The following is a 24075-nucleotide window of genomic DNA, read 5'->3' as shown; positions in this document are numbered from 1 at the left end:
CTGTTGGTGGCCCTTGACGACTGGAGTTGGCCACTGCTGTACTAGAGAGTTCTAGGTACTAAGGAACAATTATTCAGCGCATGTTTTAACCCCTTCACTGCTGCCCTGAAATGCATTACCTTGTAATGGGTTTAAAAAACTAGAGAAAGGGGGTTTGTTGAAAAGACAAAATGTCAATGTATTTGCATATATATATATATAATGCTACTTCGGTTGGCTTTTTTTTTTAAATGTACCATGGAGGTGACGTGGGTTCCCCCGGGACCTTATCTGCGTTCCCTTGACCTCCGGTGCCCCTCGGATATATGAGTTTCTTGTGCCGGTGTGTGGCGCGAAAATACCCGACACGTAAGGTCACGGGGTCACCAATAGAAAGTCGCGACATCATCTTCCGACGACGTTGCAGCTTCCTATTGCTGGCACATCTCCCAGTCCCAGGGGGTTTCACCCCAGACGTGGCTGCAGGGGCCCCTGGGCAGTGTATCTGTGCACCCCAGCTTGGTGCTAGTATAAACGGGAGGTTCTGCGGATTATTATCCTCACGGCCTCTTTTGGACTGACCCTGACCCAGGCAGCCGGAAAACACCAGACAATAGAAGCCAAAGAGTGAGCCAGGGGCGAAGAATAGAGCCAGGAAAAGTCTCATGGGGGTTATCCTGCTGAGAATGTGGGTTTCCCTCTTCTCTCCATATTTTCATTATTTTATCTTTCTTTTTTCTCTCCTTTTGCCACTCCGTATTTCTCTCCCCATCTCCAACTTTCTTTCTTTTTTTTTCTTTCTCCCTCTATTGCCCTCTTTTCTCTCTCCCTCTATCCCTCTCTCTCTCTTTCCCTCTTTCCCTCCCTCCATTGCTCTCTCTCTCCCTCGTCCCTCGTCCCTCCCTCCATTGCTCTCTTCCCTCGTTCCTCGTCCCTCCCTCCATTGCTCGCGCTCTCTCTTTCTCTCTTTCTCTCTCTTTCTCTCTCTTTCTCTCTCTTTCTCTCTCTCTCCCTCCGTTACCCCAGTCTGTCTCCCTGGCTTTTTATAGGTTTGATGTGTCTCTGCGTTCCCCGTGTCTCCTCTGTAAGGTTTGCATGGGGTATTCCCTCATTGAATCATTGGTATATTTTGCATTGGGAGACTCTCTATGATGTGCATTGGATGCCCCCCCCCCATGTGATCTCAGTGGGTGTCAGGGTTTCCCCTTGTGTAGCCCCCTGTGTGATGGTGGGTGGTCTCCCCGCAGTGAGCACCCCCTGGGAAGTTATGAGCACATCCAGCAATGCAGGAAGTTTGACACCGATGTCCGGCTGCAGCTAATGAAGAAGGAGGATGTGCGAGGTGATCTGTCCAGGACGGTGAGTGACCGGAGCCCCTCACCTCTCACCTCTCACACATGGGACCATGTTCTGCAAGTGTTACTTTCCACTGAGCCCCTCACACACTGTGCAGCCTGCGTTACATTGTACTGAGACCCTGACACACTGTTACATTGTGTTACAGTGTACTGAGACCGTCACACACTGTGCAGCCTGTGTTACATTGTACTGAGACCCTGACACACTGTTACATTGTGTTACATTGTACTGAGCCCCTCACACACTGTGCAGCCTGTGTTACATTGTACTGAGACCCTGACACACTGTTACATTGTGTTACATTGTACTGAGACCCTGACACACTGTGCAGCCTGTGTTACATTGTACTGAGCCCCTCACACACTGTGCAGCCTGTGTTACATTGTACTGAGACCCTGACACACTGTTACATCGTGTTACATTGTACTGAGACCCTGACACACTGTGCAGCCTGTGTTACATTATACTGAGACCCTCACACACTGTGCAGCCTGTGTTACATTGTACTGAGACCCTGACACACTGTTACATCGTGTTACATTGTACTGAGACCCTGACACACTGTGCAGCCTGTGTTACATTATACTGAGACCCTCACACACTGTGCAGCCTGTTACATTGTACTGAGCCCCTGACACACTGTGCAGCCTGTGTTACATTGTACTGAGACCGTCACACACTGTACACTCTGTGTTACATTGTACTGAGACGTCACACACTGTGCAGTCTGTGTTACATTGTACTGAGACCGTCACACACTGTACAGTCTGTTACATTGTACTGAGCCCCTGACACACTGTTACATTGTGTTACATTGTTCTGAGCGCCTGACACACTGTTACATTGTGTTACATTGTACTGAGCGCCTGACACACTGTTACATTGTGTTACATTGTTCTGAGCCCGACACAGTTACATTGTACTGAGCCCCTCACACACTGTGCAGTCTGTGTTACATTGTACTGAGACCCTGACACACTGTTACATTGTGTTACATTGTACTGAGCCCCTGACACATTGTGTTACATTGTACTGAGCTGTATGAAGCATATACATTACAGTAGATGATTTGCATCCTTTACTTCCCAGGCCAGTGACAGTCAGAGCCCATCCACCCTGAACCACCACGTTCACCTCCAGGAGAGACCTGTCAAACAGACTATCAGCAGGTAAGGGAAACGCGAGGCGTGGGACATTAACCACGTCACTGCTGCATCATCACACTGCGCTTTCACTGAGGAGAACGGTGTGTTAGTCAGACTAAAGGTGATTTTTATGTCTAATAGATGCTTCAATTACAACTGAAACACAAGTTGCTTATCTCGCTTAATTAGACACACTGTAATTATCACCAAGGCTGCGCTTATAGTGCCGGCGACGTGACATCGCCAATGCGGCAAAACAAATGCATTGTCGCCGGCACTTATAGTGCACGCGACGGAGCGACAGCGCAACCAGAAATCTGCTAGTCACTTATATTTGATTTTTTTTCGGCGGCGGTCTCGCCTTGCGGCCAATCGGGAGCTTCTCCGTGCCTCTGCCCTCCCCCTTTTATGACGTCATCCAGCGATGTCGCCTAAACTTTAAAATACAACTCGTCGCAATGGCGCCGGGGTGACGTCGCCGGCTGTATAAGCGCAGCCTAAGAAAGCAGTCATTCAGTGTAACAGCTGTCTGCAGTTCTCAGTGCGGGGGGTGGGAGGGGAGGGAAATATAACCAGGACGGAGGGTGTAGTTTGGGCCCTCTGCACTCTCTCCTTCTCTCCTGCTTTGCAAGTTGACGTTACCAGTCGTTTGATACGGAGAGTTATGATAGCAGCAGGGGGTGTGGGATTGTGCCGGGTGAGGGTCTTGCGGGGGGAACTCGTTCACAACTCACGCGTTCTCTTTTCAGGCAGGCGCTGTCTCTGCTCTTTGATACGTTTCATAACGAGGTGGATGGATTTGTTGCAGCTGAGGTGAGTGCATCTTATCCAGAGGTGAGCCACTTCCTCCAGGTCCCAGAATGCACTGCGGGGAGGCTGCAGAGCAGCATGGGAGGCCGCAGAGCAGCACGGGAGGCCTCAGAGCAGCACGGGAGGCCTCAGAGCAGCAAGGGAGGCCGCAGAGCAGCACGGGAGGCCGCAGAGCAGCACGGGAGGCCTCAGAGCAGCACGGGAGGCTGACCCGCTGTGCTTCCTGAATCCCAGCTGGATGTGTCCGAGAGATTCTTTCATATTAGAGCAGCATTCTTTATATGCAGCAGAAACGATGTATTTAGCGCTGTGTAACTCAGACACATTGTAACACGGGGCTGTACGTGGGCAGCAGTGGGAGAGGTGCTCTGGGATCTGTGGAGAGGTGCTCTGGGATTTGTGGGAGAGGTTCTGTGGGAGAGGTGCTCTGGGATCTGTGGGAGAGGTGCTCTGGGATTTGTGGGAGAGGTTCTGTGGGAGAGGTGCTCTGGGATCTGTGGGAGAGGTGCTCTGGGATCTGTGGGAGAGGTTCTGTGGGAGAGGTGCTCTGGGATCTGTGGGAGAGGTGCTCTGGGATCTGTGGGAGAGGTGCTCTGGGATTTGTGGGAGAGGTTCTGTGGGAGAGGTGCTCTGGGATCTGTGGGAGAGGTGCTCTGGGATCTGTGGGAGAGGTGCTCTGGGATCTGTGGGAGAGGTGCTCTGGGATCTGTGGGAGAGGTGCTCTGGGATCTGTGGGAGAGGTGCTCTGGGATCTGTGGGAGAGGTTCTGTGGGAGAGGTGCTCTGGGATCTGTGGGAGAGGTTCTGTGGGAGAGGTGCTCTGGGATCTGTGGGAGAGGTGCTCTGGGATCTGTGGAGAGGTGCTCTGGGATCTGTGGGAGAGGTGCTCTGGGATCTGTGGGAGAGGTGCTCTGGGATCTGTGGGATAGGTGCTCTGGGATCTGTGGGATAGGCGCTCTGGGATCTGTGGGATAGGCCCTCTGGGATCTGTGGGAGAGGCGCTCTGGGATCTGTGGGAGAGGTGCTGTGGGATAGGTGCTCTGGGATCTGTGGGAGAGGCGCTCTGGGATCTGTGGGAGAGGCGCTCTGGGATCTGTGGGAGAGGCGCTCTGGGATCTGTGGGAGAGGCGCTCTGGGATCTGTGGGAGAGGCGCTCTGGGATCTGTGGGAGAGGTGCTCTGGGATCTGTGGGAGAGCTGCTCTGGGATCTGTGGGAGAGGTGCTCTGGGATCTGTGGGAGAGGTGCTCTGGGATCTGTGGAGAGATGCTCTGAGATCTGTGGGAGAGGTGCTCTGAGATCTGTGGGAGAGGTGCTCTGAGATCTGTGGGAGAGGTGCTCTGGGATCTGTGGGAGAGGTGCTCTGAGATCTGTGGGAGAGGTGCTCTGAGATCTGGGAGAGGTGCTCTGGGATCTGTGGGATAGGTGTTCTGGGATCTGTGGGAGAGGTTCTGTGGGATAGGTGCTCTGGGATCTGTGGGATCAGGAGCTTTGTTACAGTAAAATGAGAACTTACATTGATACTCTGGGATCATGGAAGAGGCCGCACACACAGTTACTTTGTATCTGCTCTCTCTTTGTGACGCCACTTATCTGTTGATAAGGTTGTCTCTCTCGCACTCTCACTCTCTCTATCTCTCTCTCCTTCTTCCCCCCCCACTCTCTCTCTCTCTTATGCCCTCTCACTCTCTCATTCCCTCTTTCACTCCATGTCTCACTCTCTCTCCATGTTTTCCTCTCTCGTTTCTCTCTGTCTCTCTATCTGCCCACTCACATCATCTCTCGCATTACCTCTAACTCTCATTCCCTCTCTCTCTCATTCCCTCTCTCCCTCTCTCTCTCTCTCTCTCTCTCTCTCTCTCTCTCTCTCTCTCTCTCTCTCTCTCTCTCTCTCTCTCTCTCTCTCTCTCTCTCTCTCTCTCTCTCTCTCTCTCTCTCTCCCTCTCTCTCTCTCTCATTCCCTCTCTCTCTCTCACTCATTCCTTCTCTCTCTCTCACTCATTCCCTCTCTCTCTTTCCCTCTCTCTCTCGTTCCCCTCTCTCTCTCATTCTCTCTCTCTCTCTCTCTCTCTCTCTCTCTCTCTCTCTCTCTCTCTCCCTCTCTCTCATTCCCTCTCTCTCATTCCCTCTCTCTCTCTCACTCCCTCTCTCTCTCTCTCATTCCCTCTCTCTCTCTCTCTCTCTCTCTCTCTCATTCCCTCTCTATCGCGCTCTCTCCCTCATTCCCTCTCTCTCTTGCTGTCTGTCATTCTCTCTCATTACCTTTCAGTCTCTCTCTCTCGCTCTCCCTCATTCCCTCTCTCTCGCTCTCTCTCCCCTCATTCCTTCTCTCTCTCGCTGTCTGTCATTCTCTCTCATTCCTGTATCCCTCTCTCCATCTCTGTCCTCTCACAGTCAGACTTCCACCTGAGATCTGAGAGGGTGGTACAGTCCGTTAAAGTGATCTGCAATGCATTAGCAGCTGTGGAGACCCCGGAGATCAGCAGTGCCCTGAACCAGCTCCCACCCTGCCCCTCCCGCGTGCAGGTCAAATCCAGCAAGGTGAGTTACCCCAGGACTGTGGCCGAACACTCCGATGACCAGCAGTAACCATCTAACCCATAGGCAGTGACCATTTGTAGAAGCCGCCTGTATTTCCTCATTATCTTCGGTTCCCATGGAAATAATAACACTGTTGTGTGTACTTGTTGACATTCTCACCTAAATGGCACATGCAGTTTAATTGGTCATTGTGATTCGGATATTGTAGCTGTTCCCGTTTTCGTTAGATTGTAAGCTCTTGTGTTTACATCTCTCTGTGGGGAGCAGCACTCTGTCCTCGGCTTCTTAAGGCCGTTCTATAGTGTGCAGCCGTGCGCACGCGCGTGCCTGTGTGAACGCGCGTGCACGTGACGCACGCTTTTTGTGTGTATGCTGTGAGCGAGTGAGGTAGTGTGTGTGTGTGTGTGTGTGTGTGTGTGTGTTTAAATACGTTTTGAAATAAATACTTTAATATTTTTTTTAATAACATTGTACATACACACACACACACATACACACATACACACACACACACACACACACACACATACACAGACACACATAGACACACATACAGTATACATACATTTCAGTGCCGGAAGCGGCGCAAATTCTTTCTTTTCTTCATCCTCTCCCCTGTCGGCCGGTTCCACGCTCACTGCCGTGCGCGCGCGGCACCATTATAGAATGGCTGACTAACCTCAGCCAACTAAAACTGCCGCACGCGCGCATGGCGTAGCAAGCGCACGCAGTATAGAACTGACCTTACACTGACCACTGCTCTCTGTCCTCTCTGCAGGACCCCGGCTTTCTGACCAAGAGAGAGAACAGAGGTAATGATGTGTGTTTGTCACAGTATCCATCACAATGTGTGTCTGTGTCACACTGCAGGTGTCACAAAGAGGTATATGTATCAAGGCAAAAGTGGTGCAATTGTGGGGCAGTAACATTGTGTGAATGAAACGGTGCTACATATGTCCTTGTGAGGGCTGTGGTGCAATGTGTCCTAGTGCAAGTGCCATCTTTAATGTGATGTTACGGTGTGTATCACAATGCTTATAGTGTCTGTGTGTTACACAGTGTGTGTGTCTGTTACACAGTGTGTGTGTCTGTTACACTGTGTGTGTGTCTGTTACACTGTGTGTGTATCTGTGTTACGCAGTGTGTGTGTGTGTGTTACACTGTGTGTGTATCTGTGTTACGCAGTGTGTGTGTGTGTGTTACACACATACAGACACACTGAGTGACAATGTATTACACATCGTGTCTGTATGTTACACACTGTCACTCAGTGTGTCTGTTACACCGTGTGTCTATGTGTTACGCATTCTGTGTGTTACGCTGTGTGTGTCTATGTATTACACACTGTGTCTGTGTGATATACACTGTCATGCAGTGTATCTGTTGCACTGTGTGTGTCTGTGTTACGCAGTCAGTGTGTTTATGGAGTGTGTTTCTGTTACACTGTGTGTGTCTGTTACACTGTGTGTGTATCTATGTGTCACGCAGTGTGTGTGTTACACACTGTACGCAGTGTGTCTGTGTGCTACACTTTGTGTGTCTTGTGTTACAGAGCAGGTTGTAGAGAGCCTCACGGCCGCCATCTTGGATCTGGTCCAGCTTTATTGCAGCACGTTCAACGCTGACTTCCAGATGGTGCTGCACACTGACCACAAGCGGAGCCTAACGCAGGACGCCTCGCTGCTCAACAGCGCCCTCGCTTTCACCGTCTACGCTGCGCACCGCATCCCCATCACCTGGGCGGCCAGGTGAGACGCAAAGGCAGGACTTGATAGGAGGTGTGGAGGGGCGCACGAGAGAGAAGGGCTGGCACTGCAGGGGTTGGTATGAGGCAGCGGGTGGTGGCAGTGCAGGGGTTGGTATGAGGGTGCTGGCAGTGCAGGGGTTGGTATGAGGCAGCGGGTGCTGGCAGTGCAGGGGTTGGTATGAGGCAGCGGGTGCTGGCAGTGCAGGGGTTGGTATGAGGCAGCGGGTGCTGGCAGTGCAGGGGTTGGTATGAGGCAGCGGGTGCTGGCAGTGCAGGGGTTGGTATGAGGCAGCGGGTGCTGGCAGTGCAGGGGTTGGTATGAGGCAGCGTGTGCTGGCAGTGCAGGGGTTGGTATGAGGGTGCGTGTGCTGGCAGTGCAGGGGTTGGTATGAGGCAGCGTGTGCTGGCAGTGCACGGGTTGGTATGAGGCAGCGGGTGCTGGCAGTGCAGGGGTTGGTATGAGGCAGCGTGTGCTGGCAGTGCAGGGGTTGGTATGAGGCAGCGGGTGCTGGCAGTGCAGGGGTTGGTATGAGGCAGCGGGTGCTGGCACTGCACGGGTTGGTATGAGGCAGCGGGTGCTGACAGTGCAGGGGTTGGTATGAGGGTGCGGGTGCTGGCAGTGCAGGGGTTGGTATGAGGCAGCGTGTGCTGGCAGTGCAGGGGTTGGTATGAGGCAGCGTGTGCTGGCAGTGCAGGGGTTGGTATGAGGCAGCGGGTGCTGGCAGTGCAGGGGTTGGTATGAGGCAGCGGGTGCTGGCACTGCACGGGTTGGTATGAGGCAGCGGGTGCTGGCAGTGCAGGGGTTGGTATGAGGCAGCGGGTGCTGGCAGTGCAGGGGTTAGTATGAGGCAGCGGGTGCTGGCAGTGCAGGGGTTGGTATGAGGCAGCGGGTGCTGGCAGTGCAGGGGTTGGTATGAGGCAGCGGGTGCTGGCAGTGCAGGGGTTGGTATGAGGCAGCGGGTGCTGGCAGTGCAGGGGTTGGTATGAGGCAGCGGGTGCTGGCAGTGCAGGGGTTGATATGAGGCAGCGGGTGCTGGCAGTGCAGGGGTTGGTATGAGGCAGCGGGTGCTGGCAGTGCAGGGGATGGTATGAGGCAGCGGGTGCTGGCAGTGCAGGGGTTGGTATGAGGCAGCGGGTGCTGGTAGTGCAGGGGTTGGTATGAGGCAGCGGGTGCTGGCAGTGCAGGGGTTGGTATGAGGCAGCGGGTGCGGGTGCTGGCAGTGCAGGGGTTGGTATGAGGCAGCGGGTGCTGGCAGTGCAGGGGTTGGTATGAGGCAGCGGGTGCTGGCAGTGCAGGGGTTGGTATGAGGCAGCGGGTGCTGGCAGTGCAGGGGTTGGTATGAGGCAGCGGGTGCTGGCAGTGCAGGGGTTGGTATGAGGCAGCGGGTGCTGGCAGTGCAGGGGTTGGTATGAGGCAGCGGGTGCTGGCAGTGCAGGGGTTGATATGAGGCAGCGGGTGCTGGCAGTGCAGGGGTTGGTATGAGGCAGCGGGTGCTGGCAGTGCAGGGGTTGGTATGAGGCAGCGGGTGCTGGCAGTGCAGGGGTTGGTATGAGGCAGCGGGTGCTGGCAGTGCAGGGGTTGATATGAGGCAGCGGGTGCTGGCAGTGCAGGGGTTGGTATGAGGCAGCGGGTGCTGGCAGTGCAGGGGATGGTATGAGGCAGCGGGTGCTGGCAGTGCAGGGGTTGGTATGAGGCAGCGGGTGCTGGCAGTGCAGGGGTTGGTATGAGGCAGCGGGTGCTGGCAGTGCAGGGGTTGGTATGAGGCTGCGGGTGCTGGCAGTGCAGGGGTTGGTATGAGGCAGCGGGTGCTGGCAGTGCAGGGGTTGGTATGAGGCAGCGGGTGCTGGCAGTGCAGGGGTTGGTATGAGGCAGCGGGTGCTGGCAGTGCAGGGGTTGGTATGAGGCAGCGGGTGCTGGCAGTGCAGGGGTTGGTATGAGGCAGCGGGTGCTGACAGTGCAGGGGTTGGTATGAGGGTGCGGGTGCTGGCAGTGCAGGGGTTAGTATGAGGCAGCGGGTGCTGGCAGTGCAGGGGTTGGTATGAGGGTGCGGGGGTGCTGGCAGTGCAGGGGTTAGTATGAGGCAGCGGGTGCTGGCAGTGCAGGGGTTGGTATGAGGCAGCGGGTGCTGGCAGTGCAGGGGATGGTATGAGGCAGCGGGTGCTGGCAGTGCAGGGGTTGGTATGAGGCAGCGGGTGCTGGCAGTGCAGGGGTTGGTATGAGGCAGCGGGTGCTGCCAGTGCAGGGGTTGGTATGAGGCTGCGGGTGCTGGCAGTGCAGGGGTTGGTATGAGGCAGCGGGTGCTGGCAGTGCAGGGGTTGGTATGAGGCAGCGGGTGCTGGCAGTGCAGGGGTTGGTATGAGGCAGCGGGTGCTGGCAGTGCAGGGGTTGGTATGAGGCAGCGGGTGCTGGCAGTGCAGGGGTTGGTATGAGGCAGCGGGTGCTGACAGTGCAGGGGTTGGTATGAGGGTGCGGGTGCTGACAGTGCAGGGGTTGGTATGAGGCAGCGGGTGCTGGCACTGCAGGGGTTGGTATGAGGCAGCGGGTGCTGGCAGTGCAGGGGTTGGTATGAGGCAGCGGGTGCTGGCAGTGCAGGGGTTGGTATGAGGCAGCGGGTGCTGGCAGTGCACGGGTTGGTATGAGGGTGCTGGCAGTGCAGGGGTTGGTATGAGGCAGCGGGTGCTGGCAGTGCAGGGGTTAGTATGAGGCAGCGGGTGCTGGCAGTGCAGGGGTTGGTATGAGGCAGCGGGTGCTGGCAGTGCAGGGGTTGGTATGAGGCAGCGGGTGCTGGCAGTGCAGGGGTTGGTATGAGGCAGCGGGTGCTGGCAGTGCACGGGTTGGTATGAGGGTGCTGGCAGTGCAGGGGTTGGTATGAGGCAGCGGGTGCTGGCAGTGCACGGGTTGGTATGAGGCAGCGGGTGCTGACAGTGCAGGGGTTGGTATGAGGCAGCGGGTGCTGGCAGTGCACGGGTTGGTATGAGGGTGCTGGCAGTGCAGGGGTTGGTATGAGGCAGCGGGTGCTGGCAGTGCACGGGTTGGTATGAGGCAGCGGGTGCTGGCACTGCAGGGGTTGGTATGAGGGTGTGGGTGCTGGCAGTGCAGGGGTTGGTATGAGGCAGCGGGTGCTGGCAGTGCAGGGGTTGGTATGAGGCAGCGGGTGCTGGCAGTGCAGGGGTTGGTATGAGGCAGCGGGTGCTGGCAGTGCAGGGGTTGGTATGAGGCAGCGTGTGCTGGCAGTGCAGGGGTTGGTATGAGGCAGCGGGTGCTGGCACTGCACGGGTTGGTATGAGGCAGCGGGTGCTGGCAGTGCAGGGGTTGGTATGAGGCAGCGGGTGCTGGCAGTGCAGGGGTTGATATGAGGCAGCGGGTGCTGGCAGTGCAGGGGTTGGTATGAGGCAGCGGGTGCTGGCAGTGCAGGGGATGGTATGAGGCAGCGGGTGCTGGCAGTGCAGGGGTTGGTATGAGGCAGCGGGTGCTGGTAGTGCAGGGGTTGGTATGAGGCAGCGGGTGCTGGCAGTGCAGGGGTTGGTATGAGGCAGCGGGTGCGGGTGCTGGCAGTGCAGGGGTTGGTATGAGGCAGCGGGTGCTGGCAGTGCAGGGGTTGGTATGAGGCAGCGGGTGCTGGCAGTGCAGGGGTTGGTATGAGGCAGCGGGTGCTGGCAGTGCAGGGGTTGGTATGAGGCAGCGGGTGCTGGCAGTGCAGGGGTTGGTATGAGGCAGCGGGTGCTGGCAGTGCAGGGGTTGGTATGAGGCAGCGGGTGCTGGCAGTGCAGGGGTTGATATGAGGCAGCGGGTGCTGGCAGTGCAGGGGTTGGTATGAGGCAGCGGGTGCTGGCAGTGCAGGGGTTGGTATGAGGCAGCGGGTGCTGGCAGTGCAGGGGTTGGTATGAGGCAGCGGGTGCTGGCAGTGCAGGGGTTGATATGAGGCAGCGGGTGCTGGCAGTGCAGGGGTTGGTATGAGGCAGCGGGTGCTGGCAGTGCAGGGGATGGTATGAGGCAGCGGGTGCTGGCAGTGCAGGGGTTGGTATGAGGCAGCGGGTGCTGGCAGTGCAGGGGTTGGTATGAGGCAGCGGGTGCTGGCAGTGCAGGGGTTGGTATGAGGCTGCGGGTGCTGGCAGTGCAGGGGTTGGTATGAGGCAGCGGGTGCTGGCAGTGCAGGGGTTGGTATGAGGCAGCGGGTGCTGGCAGTGCAGGGGTTGGTATGAGGCAGCGGGTGCTGGCAGTGCAGGGGTTGGTATGAGGCAGCGGGTGCTGGCAGTGCAGGGGTTGGTATGAGGCAGCGGGTGCTGACAGTGCAGGGGTTGGTATGAGGGTGCGGGTGCTGGCAGTGCAGGGGTTAGTATGAGGCAGCGGGTGCTGGCAGTGCAGGGGTTGGTATGAGGGTGCGGGGGTGCTGGCAGTGCAGGGGTTAGTATGAGGCAGCGGGTGCTGGCAGTGCAGGGGTTGGTATGAGGCAGCGGGTGCTGGCAGTGCAGGGGATGGTATGAGGCAGCGGGTGCTGGCAGTGCAGGGGTTGGTATGAGGCAGCGGGTGCTGGCAGTGCAGGGGTTGGTATGAGGCAGCGGGTGCTGCCAGTGCAGGGGTTGGTATGAGGCTGCGGGTGCTGGCAGTGCAGGGGTTGGTATGAGGCAGCGGGTGCTGGCAGTGCAGGGGTTGGTATGAGGCAGCGGGTGCTGGCAGTGCAGGGGTTGGTATGAGGCAGCGGGTGCTGGCAGTGCAGGGGTTGGTATGAGGCAGCGGGTGCTGGCAGTGCAGGGGTTGGTATGAGGCAGCGGGTGCTGACAGTGCAGGGGTTGGTATGAGGGTGCGGGTGCTGACAGTGCAGGGGTTGGTATGAGGCAGCGGGTGCTGGCACTGCAGGGGTTGGTATGAGGCAGCGGGTGCTGGCAGTGCAGGGGTTGGTATGAGGCAGCGGGTGCTGGCAGTGCAGGGGTTGGTATGAGGCAGCGGGTGCTGGCAGTGCACGGGTTGGTATGAGGGTGCTGGCAGTGCAGGGGTTGGTATGAGGCAGCGGGTGCTGGCAGTGCAGGGGTTAGTATGAGGCAGCGGGTGCTGGCAGTGCAGGGGTTGGTATGAGGCAGCGGGTGCTGGCAGTGCAGGGGTTGGTATGAGGCAGCGGGTGCTGGCAGTGCAGGGGTTGGTATGAGGCAGCGGGTGCTGGCAGTGCACGGGTTGGTATGAGGGTGCTGGCAGTGCAGGGGTTGGTATGAGGCAGCGGGTGCTGGCAGTGCACGGGTTGGTATGAGGCAGCGGGTGCTGACAGTGCAGGGGTTGGTATGAGGCAGCGGGTGCTGGCAGTGCACGGGTTGGTATGAGGGTGCTGGCAGTGCAGGGGTTGGTATGAGGCAGCGGGTGCTGGCAGTGCACGGGTTGGTATGAGGCAGCGGGTGCTGGCACTGCAGGGGTTGGTATGAGGCAGCGGGTGCTGGCAGTGCAGGGGTTGGTATGAGGCAGCGGGTGCTGGCAGTGCAGGGGTTGGTATGAGGCAGCGGGTGCTGGCAGTGCAGGGGTTGGTATGAGGCAGCGGGTGCTGGCAGTGCAGGGGTTGGTATGAGGCAGCGGGTGCTGGCAGTGCAGGGGTTGGTATGAGGCAGCGGGTGCTGGCAGTGCAGGGGTTGGTATGAGGCAGCGGGTGCTGGCAGTGCAGGGGTTGGTATGAGGCAGCGGGTGCTGGCAGTGCAGGGGTTGGCATGAGGCAGCGGGTGCTGGCGGTGCAGGGGTTGGTATGAGGCAGCGGGTGCTGGCAGTGCAGGGGTTGGTATGCGGCAGTGGGTGCTGGCAGTGCAGGGGTTGGTATGAGGCAGCGGGTGCTGGCGGTGCAGGGGTTGGTATGAGGCAGCGGGTGCTGGCAGTGCAGGGGTTGGTATGCGGCAGTGGGTGCTGGCAGTGCAGGGGTTGGTGTGAGGGTGTGGGTGCTGGCAGTGCAGGGGTTGGTATGAGGGTGCTGGCAGTGCAGGGGTTGGTATGAGGCAGCGGGTGCTGGCAGTGCAGGGGTTGGTATGAGGCAGCGGGTGCTGGCAGTGCAGGGGTTGGTATGAGGGTGCTGGCAGTGCAGGGGTTGGTATGAGGCAGCGGGTGCTGGCAGTGCAGGGGTTGGTATGAGGGTGTGGGTGCTGGCAGTGCAGGGGTTGGTATGAGGGTGCGGGTGCTGGCAGTGCACGGGTTGGTATGAGGCAGCGGGTGCTGGCAGTGCAGGGGTTGGTATGAGGGTGCGGGTGCTGGCAGTGCAGGGGTTGGTATGAGGCAGCGGGTGCTGGCAGTGCAGGGGTTGGTATGAGGGTGTGGGTGCTGGCAGTGCAGGGGTTGGTATGAGGGTGTGGGTGCTGGCAGTGCAGGGGTTGGTATGAGGCTGCGGGTGCTGGCAGTGCAGGGGTTGGTATGAGGGTGCGGGTGCTGGCAGTGCAGGGGTTGGTATGAGGCAGCGGGTGCTGGCAGTGCAGGGGTTGGTATGAGGGTGTGGGTGCTGGCAGTGCAGGGGTTGGTATGAGGGTGTGGGTGCTGGCAGTGCAGGGGTTGGTATGAGGCTGCGGGTGCTGGCAGTGCAGGGGTTGGTATGAGGCAGCGGGTGCTGGCAGTGCAGGGGTTGGTATGAGGGTGCGGGTGCTGGCAGTGTAGGGGTTGGTATGAGGGTGCGGGTGCTGGCAGTGCAGGGGTTGGTATGAGGCAGCGGGTGCTGGCGGTGCAGGGGTTGGTATGAGGCAGCGGGTGCTGGCAGTGCAGGGGTTGGTATGCGGCAGTGGGTGCTGGCAGTGCAGGGGTTGGTATGAGGCAGCGGGTGCTGGCGGTGCAGGGGTTGGTATGAGGGTGTGGGTGCTGGCAGTGCAGGGGTTGGTATGAAGGTGCGGGTGCTGGCAGTGCAGGGGTTGGTATGAGGCAGCGAGTGCTGGCACTGCAGGGGTTGGTATGAGGGTGCGGGTGCTGGCAGTGCAGGGGTTGGTATGAGGCAGCGGGTGCTGGCAGTGCAGGGGTTGGTATGAGGGTGTGGGTGCTGGCAGTGCAGGGGTTGGTATGAGGGTGCGGGTGCTGGCAGTGCACGGGTTGGTATGAGGCAGCGGGTGCTGGCAGTGCAGGGGTTGGTATGAGGGTGCGGGTGCTGGCAGTGCAGGGGTTGGTATGAGGCAGCGGGTGCTGGCAGTGCAGGGGTTGGTATGAGGGTGTGGGTGCTGGCAGTGCAGGGGTTGGTATGAGGGTGTGGGTGCTGGCAGTGCAGGGGTTGGTATGAGGCTGCGGGTGCTGGCAGTGCAGGGGTTGGTATGAGGGTGCGGGTGCTGGCAGTGCAGGGGTTGGTATGAGGCAGCGGGTGCTGGCAGTGCAGGGGTTGGTATGAGGGTGTGGGTGCTGGCAGTGCAGGGGTTGGTATGAGGGTGTGGGTGCTGGCAGTGCAGGGGTTGGTATGAGGCTGCGGGTGCTGGCAGTGCAGGGGTTGGTATGAGGCAGCGGGTGCTGGCAGTGCAGGGGTTGGTATGAGGGTGCGGGTGCTGGCAGTGTAGGGGTTGGTATGAGGGTGCGGGTGCTGGCAGTGCAGGGGTTGGTATGAGGCAGCGGGTGCTGGCAGTGCAGGGGTTGGTATGAGGCAGCGGGTGCTGGCAGTGCACGGGTTGGTATGAGGCATCGGGTGCTGGCAGTGCAGGGGTTGGTATGAGGCAGCGGGTGCTGGCAGTGCAGGGGTTGGTATGAGGCAGCGGGTGCTGGCAGTGCAGGGGTTGGTATGAGGCAGCGGGTGCTGGCAGTGCAGGGGTTGGTATGAGGCAGCGGGTGCTGGCAGTGCAGGGGTTGGTATGAGGCAGCGGGTGCTGGCAGTGCAGGGGTTGGTATGAGGCAGCGGGTGCTGGCAGTGCAGGGGTTGGTATGCGGCAGCGAGTGCTGGCAGTGCAGGGGTTGGTATGCGGCAGTGGGTGCTGGCAGTGCAGGGGTTGGTATGAGGCAGCGGGTGCTGGCGGTGCAGGGGTTGGTATGAGGCAGCGGGTGCTGGCAGTGCAGGGGTTGGTATGCGGCAGTGGGTGCTGGCAGTGCAGGGGTTGGTATGAGGCAGCGGGTGCTGGCGGTGCAGGGGTTGGTATGAGGGTGTGGGTGCTGGCAGTGCAGGGGTTGGTATGAGGGTGCGGGTGCTGGCAGTGCAGGGGTTGGTATGAGGCAGCGAGTGCTGGCACTGCAGGGGTTGGTATGAGGGTGCGGGTGCTGGCAGTGCAGGGGTTGGTATGAGGCAGCGGGTGCTGGCAGTGCAGGGGTTGGTATGAGGGTGTGGGTGCTGGCAGTGCAGGGGTTGGTATGCGGGTGCGGGTGCTGGCAGTGCACGGGTTGGTATGAGGCAGCGGGTGCTGGCAGTGCAGGGGTTGGTATGAGGGTGCGGGTGCTGGCAGTGCAGGGGTTGGTATGAGGCAGCGGGTGCTGGCAGTGCAGGGGTTGGTATGAGGGTGTGGGTGCTGGCAGTGCAGGGGTTGGTATGAGGGTGTGGGTGCTGGCAGTGCAGGGGTTGGTATGAGGCTGCGGGTGCTGGCAGTGCAGGGGTTGGTATGAGGGTGCGGGTGCTGGCAGTGCAGGGGTTGGTATGAGGCAGCGGGTGCTGGCAGTGCAGGGGTTGGTATGAGGGTGTGGGTGCTGGCAGTGCAGGGGTTGGTATGAGGGTGTGGGTGCTGGCAGTGCAGGGGTTGGTATGAGGCTGCGGGTGCTGGCAGTGCAGGGGTTGGTATGAGGCAGCGGGTGCTGGCAGTGCAGGGGTTGGTATGAGGGTGCGGGTGCTGGCAGTGTAGGGGTTGGTATGAGGGTGCGGGTGCTGGCAGTGCAGGGGTTGGTATGAGGCAGCGGGTGCTGGCAGTGCAGGGGTTGGTATGAGGCAGCGGGTGCTGGCAGTGCACGGGTTGGTATGAGGCATCGGGTGCTGGCAGTGCAGGGGTTGGTATGAGGCAGCGGGTGCTGGCAGTGCAGGGGTTGGTATGAGGCAGCGGGTGCTGGCAGTGCAGGGGTTGGTATGAGGCAGCGGGTGCTGGCAGTGCAGGGGTTGGTATGAGGCAGCGGGTGCTGGCAGTGCAGGGGTTGGTATGAGGCAGCGGGTGCTGGCAGTGCAGGGGTTGGTATGAGGCAGCGGGTGCTGGCAGTGCAGGGGTTGGTATGAGGCAGCGTGTGCTGGCGGTGCAGGGGTTGGTATGAGGCAGCGGGTGCTGGCAGTGCAGGAGTTGGTATGAGGCAGCGGGTGCTGGCAGTGCAGGGGTTGGTATGAGGCAGCGGGTGCTGGCAGTGCAGGGGTTGGTATGAGGGTGTGGGTGCTGGCAGTGCAGGGGTTGGTATGAGGGTGCTGGCAGTGCAGGGGTTGGTATGAGGCAGCGGGTGCTGGCAGTGCAGGGGTTGGTATGAGGCAGCGGGTGCTGGCAGTGCAGGGGTTGGTATGAGGGTGCTGGCAGTGCAGGGGTTGGTATGAGGCAGCGGGTGCTGGCAGTGCAGGGGTTGGTATGAGGCAGCGGGTGCTGGCAGTGCAGGGGTTGGTATGAGGCAGCGGGTGCTGGCAGTGCAGGGGTTGGTATGAGGCAACGGGTGCTGGCAGTGCAGGGGTTGGTATGAGGGTGCGGGTGCTGGCAGTGCAGGGGTTGGTATGAGGGTGCTGGCAGTGCAGGGGTTGGTATGAGGCAGCGGGTGCTGGCAGTGCAGGGTTGGTATGAGGCATCGGGTGCTGGCAGTGCAGGGTTGGTATGAGGCATCGGGTGCTGGCAGTGCAGGGGTTGGTATGAGGCAGCGGGTGCTGGCAGTGCAGGGGTTGGTATGAGGCAGCGTGTGCTGGCAGTGCAGGGGTTGGTATGAGGCTGCGGGTGCTGGCAGTGCAGGGGTTGGTATGAGGCTGCGGGTGCTGGCAGTGCAGGGGTTGGTATGAGGCTGCGGGTGCTGGCAGTGCCCTGGTTGGTATGAGGCATCGGGTGCTGGCAGTGCAGGGGTTGGTATGAGGCAGCGTGTGCTGGCAGTGCAGGGGTTGGTATGAGGCTGCGGGTGCTGGCAGTGCAGGGGTTGGTATGAGGCAGCGGGTGCTGGCAGTGCAGGGGTTGGTATGAGGCAGCGGGTGCTGGCAGTGCAGGGTTGGTATGAGGCATCGGGTGCTGGCAGTGCAGGGGTTGGTATGAGGCAGCGGGTGCTGGCACTGCAGGGGTTGGTATGAGAGTGCGGGTGCTGGCAGTGCAGGGGTTGTTATGAGGCTGCGGGTGCTGGCAGTGCAGGGGTTGGTATGAGGCATCGGGTGCTGGCAGTGCAGGGGTTGGTATGAGGGTGCAGGTGCTGGCAGTGCAGGGTTGGTATGAGGCATCGGGTGCTGGCAGTGCAGGGTTGGTATGAGGCATCGGGTGCTGGCAGTGCAGGGGTTGGTATGAGGGTGCGGGTGCTGGCAGTGCAGGGGTTGGTATGAGGCAGCGGGTGCTGGCAGTGCAGGGGTTGGTATGAGGCAGCGGGTGCTGGCAGTGCAGGGGTTGGTATGAGGCAGCGGGTGCTGGCAGTGCAGGGGTTGGTATGAGGCAGCAGGTGCTGGCAGTGCACGGGTTGGTATGAGGCAGCGGGTGCTGGCACTGCAGGGGTTGGTATGAGGGTGCGGGTGCTGGCAGTGCAGGGGTTGGTATGAGGCAGCGGGTGCTGGCAGTGCAGGGGTTGGTATGAGGCAGCGGGTGCTGGCAGTGCAGGGGTTGGTATGAGGCAGCGGGTGCTGGCAGTGCATGGGTTGGTATGAGGCAGCGGGTGCTGGCACTGCAGGGGTTGGTATGAGGCAGCGGGTGCTGGCAGTGCAGGGGTTGGTATGAGGCAGCGGGTGCTGGCACTGCAGGGGTTGGTATGAGGGTGCGGGTGCTGGCAGTGCAGGGGTTGGTATGTGGCAGCGCGTGCTGGCAGTGCAGGGGTTGGTATGAGGCAGCGGGTGCTGGCAGTGCAGGGGTTGGTATGAGGGTGCGGGTGCTGACAGTGCAGGGGTTGGTATGAGGCAGCGGGTGCTGGCAGTGCAGGGGTTGGTATGAGGGTGCGGGTGCTGGCAGTGCAGGGGTTGGTATGAGGCAGCGGGTGCTGGCAGTGCAGGGGTTGGTATGAGGGTGCTGGCAGTGCAGGGGTTGGTATGAGGCAGCGGGTGCTGGCAGTGCAGGGGTTGGTATGAGGCAGCGCGTGCTGGCAGTGCAGGAGTTGGTATGAGGGTGCGGGTGCTGGCAGTGCAGGGGTTGGTATGAGGCAGCGGGTGCTGGCAGTGCAGGGGTTGGTATGAGGCAGCGGGTGCTGGCAGTGCAGGAGTTGGTATGAGGCAGCGGGTGCTGGCAGTGCAGGGGTTGGTATGAGGCAGCGGGTGCTGGCAGTGCAGGGGTTGGTATGAGGCAGCGGGTGCTGGCAGTGCAGGGGTTGGTATGAGGCAGCGGGTGCTGGCAGTGCAGGGGTTGGTATGAGGCAGCGGGTGCTGGCAGTGCAGAGGTTGGTATGAGGGTGCGGGTGCTGGCAGTGCAGGGGTTGGTATGAGGCAGCGGGTGCTGGCAGTGCAGGGGTTGGTATGAGGCAGCGGGTGCTGGCAGTGCAGGGGTTGGTATGAGGCAGCGGGTGCTGGCAGTGCAGGGGTTGGTATGAGGCAGCGGGTGCTGCCAGTGCAGGGGTTGGTATGAGGCTGCGGGTGCTGGCAGTGCAGGGGTTGGTATGAGGCAGCGGGTGCTGGCAGTGCAGGGGTTGGTATGAGGGTGCGGGTGCTGGCAGTGCAGGGGTTGGTATGAGGCAGCGGGTGCTAGCAGTGCAGGGGTTGGTATGAGGCAGCGGGTGCTGGCAGTGCAGGGGTTGGTATGAGGCAGCGGGTGCTGGCAGTGCACGGGTTGGTATGAGGGTGCTGGCAGTGCAGGGGTTGGTTTGAGGCAGCGGGTGCTGGCAGTGCACGGGTTGGTATGAGGCAGCGGGTGCTGGCACTGCAGGGGTTGGTATGAGGCAGCGGGTGCTGGCAGTGCAGGGGTTGGTATGAGGCAGCGGGTGCTGGCAGTGCAGGGGTTGGTATGAGGCAGCGGGTGCTGGCAGTGCAGGGGTTGGTATGAGGCAGCGGGTGCTGGCAGTGCAGGGGTTGGTATGAGGCAGCGGGTGCTGGCAGTGCAGGGGTTGGTATGAGGCAGCGGGTGCTGGCAGTGCAGGGGTTGGTATGAGGCAGCGGGTGCTGGCAGTGCAGGGGTTGGTATGAGGCAGCGGGTGCTGGCAGTGCAGGGGTTGGCATGAGGCAGCGGGTGCTGGCGGTGCAGGGGTTGGTATGAGGCAGCGGGTGCTGGCAGTGCAGGGGTTGGTATGCGGCAGTGGGTGCTGGCAGTGCAGGGGTTGGTATGAGGCAGCGGGTGCTGGCGGTGCAGGGGTTGGTATGAGGCAGCGGGTGCTGGCAGTGCAGGGGTTGGTATGCGGCAGTGGGTGCTGGCAGTGCAGGGGTTGGTATGAGGCAGCGGGTGCTGGCGGTGCAGGGGTTGGTATGAGGGTGTGGGTGCTGGCAGTGCAGGGGTTGGTATGAGGGTGCGGGTGCTGGCAGTGCAGGGGTTGGTATGAGGCAGCGAGTGCTGGCACTGCAGGGGTTGGTATGAGGGTGTGGGTGCTGGCAGTGCAGGGGTTGGTATGAGGGTGCGGGTGCTGGCAGTGCACGGGTGCTGGCAGTGCAGGGGTTGGTATGAGGCAGCGGGTGCTGGCAGTGCAGGGGTTGGCATGAGGCAGCGGGTGCTGGCGGTGCAGGGGTTGGCATGAGGCAGCGGGTGCTGGCGGTGCAGGGGTTGGTATGAGGCAGCGGGTGCTGGCAGTGCAGGGGTTGGTATGCGGCAGTGGGTGCTGGCAGTGCAGGGGTTGGTATGAGGCAGCGGGTGCTGGCGGTGCAGGGGTTGGTATGAGGCAGCGGGTGCTGGCAGTGCAGGGGTTGGCATGAGGCAGCGGGTGCTGGCGGTGCAGGGGTTGGTATGAGGCAGCGGGTGCTGGCAGTGCAGGGGTTGGTATGCGGCAGTGGGTGCTGGCAGTGCAGGGGTTGGTATGAGGCAGCGGGTGCTGGCGGTGCAGGGGTTGGTATGAGGCAGCGGGTGCTGGCAGTGCAGGGGTTGGTATGCGGCAGTGGGTGCTGGCAGTGCAGGGGTTGGTATGAGGCAGCGGGTGCTGGCGGTGCAGGGGTTGGTATGAGGGTGTGGGTGCTGGCAGTGCAGGGGTTGGTATGAGGGTGCGGGTGCTGGCAGTGCAGGGGTTGGTATGAGGCAGCGAGTGCTGGCACTGCAGGGGTTGGTATGAGGGTGTGGGTGCTGGCAGTGCAGGGGTTGGTATGAGGGTGCGGGTGCTGGCAGTGCACGGGTTGGTATGAGGCAGCGGGTGCTGGCAGTGCAGGGGTTGGTATGAGGGTGCGGGTGCTGGCAGTGCAGGGGTTGGTATGAGGCAGCGGGTGCTGGCAGTGCAGGGGTTGGTATGAGGGTGTGGGTGCTGGCAGTGCAGGGGTTGGTATGAGGGTGTGGGTGCTGGCAGTGCAGGGGTTGGTATGAGGCTGCGGGTGCTGGCAGTGCAGGGGTTGGTATGAGGGTGCGGATGCTGGCAGTGCAGGGGTTGGTATGAGGCAGCGGGTGCTGGCAGTGCAGGGGTTGGTATGAGGGTGTGGGTGCTGGCAGTGCAGGGGTTGGTATGAGGGTGTGGGTGCTGGCAGTGCAGGGGTTGGTATGAGGCTGCGGGTGCTGGCAGTGCAGGGGTTGGTATGAGGCAGCGGGTGCTGGCAGTGCAGGGGTTGGTATGAGGGTGCGGGTGCTGGCAGTGTAGGGGTTGGTATGAGGGTGCGGGTGCTGGCAGTGCAGGGGTTGGTATGAGGCAGCGGGTGCTGGCAGTGCAGGGGTTGGTATGAGGCAGCGGGTGCTGGCAGTGCACGGGTTGGTATGAGGCATCGGGTGCTGGCAGTGCAGGGGTTGGTATGAGGCAGCGGGTGCTGGCAGTGCAGGGGTTGGTATGAGGCAGCGGGTGCTGGCAGTGCAGGGGTTGGTATGAGGCAGCGGGTGCTGGCAGTGCAGGGGTTGGTATGAGGCAGCGGGTGCTGGCAGTGCAGGGGTTGGTATGAGGCAGCGGGTGCTGGCAGTGCAGGGGTTGGTATGAGGCAGCGTGTGCTGGCGGTGCAGGGGTTGGTATGAGGCAGCGGGTGCTGGCAGTGCAGGAGTTGGTATGAGGCAGCGGGTGCTGGCAGTGCAGGGGTTGGTATGAGGCAGCGGGTGCTGGCAGTGCAGGGGTTGGTATGAGGGTGTGGGTGCTGGCAGTGCAGGGGTTGGTATGAGGGTGCTGGCAGTGCAGGGGTTGGTATGAGGCAGCGGGTGCTGGCAGTGCAGGGGTTGGTATGAGGCAGCGGGTGCTGGCAGTGCAGGGGTTGGTATGAGGGTGCTGGCAGTGCAGGGGTTGGTATGAGGCAGCGGGTGCTGGCAGTGCAGGGGTTGGTATGAGGCAGCGGGTGCTGGCAGTGCAGGGGTTGGTATGAGGCAGCGGGTGCTGGCAGTGCAGGGGTTGGTATGAGGCAGCGGGTGCTGGCAGTGCAGGGGTTGGTATGAGGCAGCGGGTGCTGGCAGTGCAGGGGTTGGTATGAGGGTGCTGGCAGTGCAGGGGTTGGTATGAGGCAGCGGGTGCTGGCAGTGCAGGGTTGGTATGAGGCATCGGGTGCTGGCAGTGCAGGGTTGGTATGAGGCATCGGGTGCTGGCAGTGCAGGGGTTGGTATGAGGCAGCGGGTGCTGGCAGTGCAGGGGTTGGTATGAGGCAGCGTGTGCTGGCAGTGCAGGGGTTGGTATGAGGCTGCGGGTGCTGGCAGTGCAGGGGTTGGTATGAGGCTGCGGGTGCTGGCAGTGCACGGGTTGGTATGAGGCATCGGGTGCTGGCAGTGCAGGGGTTGGTATGAGGCAGCGTGTGCTGGCAGTGCAGGGGTTGGTATGAGGCTGCGGGTGCTGGCAGTGCAGGGGTTGGTATGAGGCAGCGGGTGCTGGCAGTGCAGGGGTTGGTATGAGGCAGCGGGAGCTGGCAGTGCAGGGTTGGTATGAGGCATCGGGTGCTGGCAGTGCAGGGGTTGGTATGAGGCAGCGGGTGCTGGCACTGCAGGGGTTGGTATGAGAGTGCGGGTGCTGGCAGTGCAGGGGTTGTTATGAGGCTGCGGGTGCTGGCAGTGCAGGGGTTGGTATGAGGCATCGGGTGCTGGCAGTGCAGGGGTTGGTATGAGGGTGCAGGTGCTGGCAGTGCAGGGTTGGTATGAGGCATCGGGTGCTGGCAGTGCAGGGTTGGTATGAGGCATCGGGTGCTGGCAGTGCAGGGGTTGGTATGAGGGTGCGGGTGCTGGCAGTGCAGGGGTTGGTATGAGGCAGCGGGTGCTGGCAGTGCAGGGGTTGGTATGAGGCAGCGGGTGCTGGCAGTGCAGGGGTTGGTATGAGGCAGCGGGTGCTGGCAGTGCAGGGGTTGGTATGAGGCAGCAGGTGCTGGCAGTGCACGGGTTGGTATGAGGCAGCGGGTGCTGGCACTGCAGGGGTTGGTATGAGGCAGCGGGTGCTGGCAGTGCAGGGGTTGGTATGAGGCAGCGGGTGCTGGCACTGCAGGGGTTGGTATGAGGGTGCGGTTGCTGGCAGTGCAGGGGTTGGTATGAGGCAGCGCGTGCTGGCAGTGCAGGGGTTAGTATGAGGCAGCGGGTGCTGGCAGTGCAGGGGTTGGTATGAGGGTGCGGGTGCTGACAATGCAGGGGTTGGTATGAGGCAGCGGGTGCTGGCAGTGCAGGGGTTGGTATGAGGGTGCGGGTGCTGGCAGTGCAGGGGTTGGTATGAGGCAGCGGGTGCTGGCAGTGCAGGGGTTGGTATGAGGGTGCTGGCAGTGCAGGGGTTGGTATGAGGCAGCGGGTGCTGGCAGTGCAGGGGTTGGTATGAGGCAGCGCGTGCTGGCAGTGCAGGAGTTGGTATGAGGGTGCGGGTGCTGGCAGTGCAGGGGTTGGTATGAGGCAGCGGGTGCTGGCAGTGCAGGGGTTGGTATGAGGCAGCGGGTGCTGGCAGTGCAGGAGTTGGTATGAGGCAGCGGGTGCTGGCAGTGCAGGGGTTGGTATGAGGCAGCGGGTGCTGGCAGTGCAGGGGTTGGTATGAGGCAGCGGGTGCTGGCAGTGCAGGGGTTGGTATGAGGCAGCGGGTGCTGGCAGTGCAGGGGTTGGTATGAGGCAGCGGGTGCTGGCAGTGCAGAGGTTGGTATGAGGGTGCGGGTGCTGGCAGTGCAGGGGTTGGTATGAGGCAGCGGGTGCTGGCAGTGCAGGGGTTGGTATGAGGCAGCGGGTGCTGGCAGTGCAGGGGTTGGTATGAGGCAGCGGGTGCTGGCAGTGCAGGGGTTGGTATGAGGCAGCGGGTGCTGCCAGTGCAGGGGTTGGTATGAGGCTGCGGGTGCTGGCAGTGCAGGGGTTGGTATGAGGCAGCGGGTGCTGGCAGTGCAGGGGTTGGTATGAGGGTGCGGGTGCTGGCAGTGCAGGGGTTGGTATGAGGCAGCGGGTGCTAGCAGTGCAGGGGTTGGTATGAGGCAGCGGGTGCTG

The 24075-nt window shown here is 60.7% G+C and overlaps 1 protein-coding gene across 1 annotated transcript in view; it reads left to right on the top strand.

Moving 5' to 3' along the window:
* Window positions 1-24075, top strand: part of PIK3C2B (phosphatidylinositol-4-phosphate 3-kinase catalytic subunit type 2 beta) — a 154342-nt gene that overhangs the window by 69112 nt on the left and 61155 nt on the right. The window contains 6 exon segments of the mRNA XM_075613715.1: window positions 1227-1338; window positions 2428-2507; window positions 3233-3296; window positions 5685-5831; window positions 6610-6643; window positions 7384-7579. Of these exon segments, the coding sequence (XP_075469830.1) occupies window positions 1227-1338; window positions 2428-2507; window positions 3233-3296; window positions 5685-5831; window positions 6610-6643; window positions 7384-7579 (633 nt within the window).

This window comes from Ascaphus truei, chromosome 9 (genome assembly GCF_040206685.1).
Source record: "Ascaphus truei isolate aAscTru1 chromosome 9, aAscTru1.hap1, whole genome shotgun sequence".
Lineage (NCBI taxonomy): Eukaryota > Metazoa > Chordata > Amphibia > Anura > Ascaphidae > Ascaphus > Ascaphus truei.
Note: the sequence above shows the minus strand (reverse complement) of the source record. Positions and strands in the feature narration are given on the sequence as shown.